Source organism: Phyllostomus discolor, chromosome 10, assembly GCF_004126475.2.
Source record: "Phyllostomus discolor isolate MPI-MPIP mPhyDis1 chromosome 10, mPhyDis1.pri.v3, whole genome shotgun sequence".
Taxonomy (NCBI): Eukaryota; Metazoa; Chordata; class Mammalia; order Chiroptera; family Phyllostomidae; genus Phyllostomus; species Phyllostomus discolor.
Genome location: NC_040912.2, coordinates 72,088,087 through 72,094,707, shown reverse-complemented (window position 1 = coordinate 72,094,707; position 6,621 = coordinate 72,088,087). Strand labels below are relative to the sequence as shown.

At 35.9% G+C, this 6,621-nt stretch overlaps 1 protein-coding gene across 6 annotated transcripts in view; it reads left to right on the top strand.

Annotated features, from left to right (window-relative positions):
• The first annotated feature begins 577 nt into the window (after window positions 1–577).
• POT1 (protection of telomeres 1) overlaps window positions 578–6,621 on the top strand; it is a 70,407-nt gene continuing 64,363 nt past the window's right edge. Inside the window, exons 1-4 of one of the 6 annotated variants that reach the window (XM_028526145.2) lie at window positions 578–612; window positions 1,403–1,582; window positions 3,632–3,704; window positions 4,477–4,568. In XM_028526145.2, coding sequence (XP_028381946.1) covers window positions 1,460–1,582; window positions 3,632–3,704; window positions 4,477–4,568 — 288 coding nt within the window. In that variant the 5' untranslated portion in view covers window positions 578–612; window positions 1,403–1,459. The other 5 variants (XM_036010863.1, XM_036010864.1, XM_036010865.1 and 2 more) reach the window with 5 other exon arrangements.

Genomic DNA, 6,621 nt, shown 5'->3' with positions numbered 1-6,621 from the left:
CCAACTTCCTTTTTCCCCCATACAAAAGAGTTTCTTATTATCTTGCTCTCTTCTTGCAAGAGGCTTGTCATGGATGGAGGTACCTGAGCTGCAATCCTTCCTCTCCCGACCCCCAATAAGACCTTTTTGCTGAAGGAATACCTGAGTCACTTTTTGTTTGCGGTGAACAATGTCTCATTAATTATACCACAAATCATATCCCTATAAACCAGTGAAGACTTTAATCAAATCTGTCCAAAAAGAGCATCACTCACTGCTGGAACTATTTCTTTGTAGATTGTAAAGTCAGCTCCCGCCTTCCCTGCTGGTGCTTCGGGCCCCAACCTAAGGGAAACTGATAGGAGGCGGGGCTAAGGGGAGCGGAGAGAATTCGGAGTGGACACTATGCCGTTGTCCACCTCGCCATGGCGCTGCACGTTCAACTACTTCGTACTCCTTTAAATTCACAGAGCATCTTAGACGTACGAAGCCACCTAGCTACGTCTTCTGCAGATAAGGGAAAAAACAGCCAATCAGCGCTAGCGTCCGAGTGCGCATGCGTGGAACTGCGCGCCAGCGTGTGTGACGTCATTGGCGCGCCCGTCTAAATGTTTAGTTTGGCTTTAGAGCGCGGTGAGTGGATTTCTTAACAGGTTTGGCGTTTGTTGCGTGGGTACAAGGTGGGTTGGGCCTGCACTGTTATAAAGAGGCTGACTTAGTTTAGAGTAATATTTCATGTAGTTAACGCGTGTCTTTATCGTGAGCCCCCTGTGTTCGGCTTGTTGCTTAGCGTTTTGGGAGCTGCTTAATTGACTTGATCTAAGCTCCTGCCCTCACGGATCTCCGCTGGCTACCGGGAGGTTGGTGCGCACGCGTCGAAATTAAGTATTGACACTCGTGGATGCCCCAGTCAAGAGTTTTGAAAAGTAAGATTGAACCTACAGTGCGCAAGTTAACGTCAGTTTAGTATTCGTTTTTTTCCAGTGTATAGAGGCTGAAGGGAAGAGACAACAGATGTATTTTGGAGTAATTTGCTTTTGGTGTACAATTTGCGTATACAATATTGAAATTGTCAAAGGGATTGAAAAAACGAAACCAAAACTTTTCAACTCGTCTTCCCTTTCCCAGTGGCTTGTACATTTTAAAGCATAGTGGTAAGCCTATTCTTAGCTGTTTTCGCAGGCCCTAAAGCTGACTTTTAGAGGTACTTTTTAAAAATACAAAACTAAATAGAACAAGATTAGGTTTCAGTGCCTCAGGATAATGCGCATATTGATCCTTGTAATAAAATCATAGCATAATTCATTCTCTTGCCCTCACCCCCAACAATGATAACTTAAAGGAAAAGAAAAACAAAACTAAGTCAAAGAAGCTTAAAGCAAATTATTGACTACATTTTGTATGAAACAATGTGTGTTTTCAGCTGCAAGATATCAACTTCCATGATTGAATTTGCACGGCACTGGAAAGGAGATCCAATATGCCACTTGAATTAATAAAAGAAGTCAATGGGGTGCCTGAAATTGAGCCGCTAAAAAAACTGCACAAAGTAGATTTCAGGTCCCTACAGCTTGGTTGTGATTATAGCAAGAAATATATTCAGGTAAGAATTTTCGTAACTCAGAAAAGTTATGTTTTGTTTTTAGCAGATAGACTGTCATGTGCCTAGGTGTGGTTTTTCTTTGAGCTTCTACGGCTTTTTGGTAATTGAGCTACTTGGATCCGTAAATCAATGTTTTCGATCCAACTTAGGGAAAGTGTTGGCTGATGTTCCATGGAACTTTTTCCCTCCCACATTATCATTCTTCTCCTGGCTGTCAATTACATGTATGTTTGTATGTTAGGCTCTTTGCTGAGGTATTACAGGTCTCTGAGGTCCTTTTTTTTTTTCTTCAGTATTGTTTTCTTTCTTGGTGGAGAGAGATTTTTAGATTAATTTCTATTGACCTGTCTTTAGATCAATGGAACTTTTTTCTGCAATATCCAATATTCTGTTACGCACACTTAGTGAATTTTTCATTTTCATTGTTGTACATTTAAATTAAGGACTAAGGAGAGAATGAGAGGAGGGAAGTGAGAGGCTTCTTGGTACAGGGAGTTCCAGAGTAAAAGGAAAAGAAGTACTGCTACATCTGTGGCCCTTCTAATCAATATTCATTTGTGTACCTTGTGTGCTTCTGTTTATTTTCCATTTTCCTGGGTATTTTATTCCAGATGAAATAAAGTTCTATGTATTAGTTTTCTTCTGTTTTCCCCTTCCAGCTGCAGTGGGTTTTCACCAAAACTCTAAGATTCATACATTTGTTGACCTTCTGCCAGCGAATAGCGACTTGATTCTGAAAGAAAGATAGGGAAGAAAGGTCCAGGCAGGGACTCTTTCCTCTTCTGCACTAACTGCTACCACCCACTCTTGTACTGCTCCTGTCCTGGATCTTGTCAGGTTTGTAGAGAAGAGCTTATAAGTCAGAGTGAACCCCCTTGTGTTTGCAGCTCCCAGAGTTTCCATTTCTTTTTACTGGCCTATACTTGGCTTTTAGCAACTCATTAAAATGTTACATAAATTTTTCTCACAGATGTCAGGCAGCGTTTGCCATTTACCTCAGGTGAGCATGTGTTTACTGCCCATGTCTCATTGGAGATCTTCTCTTTCCTTGGGTTTCTGGCTAGTTGTTGCCCTGTGACCTCAGATCACTTGCCTCCCATCTCTCATTGGTGGTACTTCTCTTTCCCTAGGCTTTTGGTTAGTTGGCTGCCTTCTGACTTCAACTCTGGTGGGCCAAGAAAAATTCTGAATTTGTGCATTGTCCATCTTTCTCTTGTTCTTTCCAGCTTCCTACCTTCTCAGTGGAACCATTTACTTTTGACTGAATTATTATGTACAGCTGACAGTCATTTTATCCCTGATTTCCATTTCTTAAGTAAAATTGATTATGAACATAACTGGTTTTCTTGGCTATATCAAAGTCTGAAATATTAGTTTGAGAGATATGCATTATAGGATCTGTTTTTAAACTTTATTAAATTTTATTTCTGTGTGGAAGTTTTCAAAGAGCTGTATATTATATTGGTTCATAGAATCATTAAATTTTAGAGCCAGAAGAAGTTATAGAAACTATCCAGATTAAGTATTTTTTCTGAGACTCTGATTAAATAACTTTTTTGGCTGACAGAGTTGGTTGGTTACAGAAGCAGAATGAAGACTAAACTGTATTTGTGCCTTAGTCCATTGATTTGTCCATATTATCCTTGTTTATGAGATTATAATTTTGTACTTTAAATTTTTATCTTAGTAAGTTAATTTTGTAGAAGCAAACTCTTATTTTTTTTCTTTAGTAGAGAACAGTTTTACAGGCTAAAATATAGCTGAAGTTTAGCTAGTTAGTTTATCTTTATGTATAAATGAGGAATTGATAATATTTAACATATAAGATTAAGAAATTAAATAAGAACCTGAAGTATTTTTAGGTCTCTCATTTTTCTCTAAATAAAATCACTTTCATGTATTCAAAATACTAATTTGAGCATAGTACTTTAATTTTTTGAAAGATCAAAGAGTAGTTGCCTAAAAAAAATTTCCGGTTTTTTAATTATATCTTGGTGTTACAATAAGCTCTTTTGGTTCTTCTGTATAATTCTTGTTCTCTTATTTCAGGGAAAACTTTCACATGTCTCTTCTTTAACTTATGGTGGAAACAGAACACCTATTTTGAAGATCGGACTACAAGGTATATAGGACCATTTCTGTTTTTACTTTTTGCCTATAATCTACAAATGGGTAACTTTGTATGTAAATGTACACATATACATAAATACAAAAGCTCAGTTTTATTTATATAGTGATATAATTGAGTCTTAGCATTCAGCCTACCTGCAATGATTATAGAAGTAAGTTCTGGAGAATGAAGATTATGGAGATTCTTTCCCAAAGCCTAGAAGATCCAAAGGAGGTTTCTTGTAAAATGTTCATTTCTGTGCCTGAGTAATTTTCATTTTCAAAATTACGTATAGCTTGGTCTTTACACACACAGCTTTTTTACTCTTTGATATGTGGGTGCTGGGGGAGAAGGCTGCACTTGTCTAGATTAAAACAATATACCAATAATTATAGATTACTAGACGTTCAGTAAAAATGAAATATTTTCAGGGTGATAATGTATAAAATTGAATAATTAATATCTTGTTTCTTTTGATTATAAAAATGGGGGGGAGAAAGTGGTCATTAAGTGATGTTAATGTGATATTTATAGAAATTTATAAAGCGTGTTTTAGTCGGAACTTGTTATGATTTTGGTTTTTATTCCCTGTAGTATTCTGTTCTTTGTTTTTAAAATTAAATTATAGTAAGCTAAAAGTGAATTATAAACATTTTAATTCTTTATAATTGTATTTTCAAGTGACTACTGTTTTTAGAATGCAGTTGCCATCAGTTTTCTTATGTGTATAAAACTGCTGTATCTGATAAGTATTTTTCCAGTGTGTATGTCTGTTTTTCTCTAGAACAAGAAAACTCAGATTCGGAAAGTAACACCATCAATGTATTATTTTTTGGGAAATTAGCAAAGGACTGTGCGAAAGTTTTCTCTGAAGGGGTAAAATACTTTCATATTTATTGTTTTAGAAGTAGATTTAGAATTATTGATTCCATATTCATTCTGTAGACCATTTTTTTAGAGATTCATTATATATTTTCAGACATGTAAAAAATGATACTTAAAGAATCAGCATCTTTAAAATTGTAGCAAGCCTAAGATCAGTAATACTTAACATAAAAAAGGGCAATTTTTCCTCTCACTTCATTTTAATTTTTAGCATTCAATAGAATGCCTTAAAGATGTGTACACTTTCCCTCAATTAAAAAAATTCTTAATAAGAATATGAGCTATAACCTTCTATATGCTTGTAATATTATTTATACTTGTTTTAAAAATACATGCCTGCTAAATCCTCATCAAAATGCTACCAAACCTAACCCAGCAACATATTAAAGGAGTAGACACCACAACCAGGATTTATCTTAGGAGTGCAGGATAAGAAAATCGATCATTGCAGTATATCACAATACTTGGGCAAAGGGGAAAAAAGAAAAGATCATCTTAATTGATGCAGAAGACACTCATGAAATCCTATACCTGTTCATAATCAAAACACTTACAAAACTAGGAAGAGAAGGGAACTTCCTTAACACTATAAAGAGCAATTATGAAAAATCCACAACTACCATCATGCTCGATGGTGGAAAACTGAAAGCTTTTTCCTAAGGTTGGGAATGAAACACAGGGTGCTCGCTTTTACCATGGCTGTTCACTATTGTACTGGAAGTTCTAGCTAAAGTAATTAAATAAGAAAACTAAATAAAAGACATCTAAATTGTACAGGATGAAGTAAAACCATCTTTATTCTCAGATAACGTGATCTTATACATGAAAATCCTAGAAAACCTAAAAGAAAGCTACTAAAACTAGTAAATGAATTCAGCAGTGTTGCAGGATGTAAAGATCAACACACAAAACTCGAGTGTTTCTATAAACCTGGCAATGAACAATCTGGAAAGGAAATTATGAGAATAATTCCAGATATGGTAGCATCTGTAGGAATAACATACCTAGGAATAAATTTAACCAGTGATGTGGAAGACTTGTTCACTGGATGTTAAAAGACATTGCTAAAAGAAATTAAGTAAGACCTAAGTAAATGGAAAGACATGCATTTTCCTGGGTAGGAAGACTTAATATTATGCTATCAGTACTACGTGAAGTGATCTATGGATTCAATGCACTTTCTATAAAAATATCAGTGACCTTTTCTGCAGAAATGGAAAGTTGATTCTCAAATTCATAATTTCAAGGTGGCCCTGAATTCTAAAATATTCTAGAAAAAAGAAGCAAAATCAGAGGACTCATGCTTCATGATTTTAAAACTTACTACAATGGCCCTGGCTGGCATAGCTCAGTGGATTGAACGCGGGCTGCGAACCGAAGTGTCACAGGTTCGATTACCAGCCAGGGTACATTCCTGGGTTGCAGGCCATGGACCCCCAGCAACCACACATTGATGTTCTTTCTCTCTCTCTCCTCTCTCTCTCTCTCTCTCTCTATATATATATATATCTCTCTCTATCTCTATCTCTCTATCTCCCTCCCTTCTCTCTCTAAAAATAAATAAATAAAAACTTTAAAAATAGTTTAAAAACTTACTACAATGATACTGTAATCAGTATGGAAGGGGCATAAGCACAGACATGTATACCGGTGGAATAGAAATTAGAGTCAAGAAATAAACACACATATACATGGGCAGTTGATTTTTGACAAAAGGTGCCAAGTCTACTCAATGTAAAATTATACAGCCACTGTGGAAAAGTGGTGGGTCTTCAAAAAGCTAAACGGAATTATGGTATAACCCGGTAATCCCACAGCTAGGGATATAACCAGAAGAACTGAAAACAGGTACTCAGGTATTTGTACATTAATATTCATTGTAGGATTATTCACAATAGCCTAAAGGTGGAAAAAAACCCAACTGTTTATCAGCGAATGAATAGATAAACAATGAGATATATACATATAATGAAATTTTATTCAGCCATCAAAAGGAATAAAATTTTAATACCCACTACATCATGGATGAACCTGAAACCATACT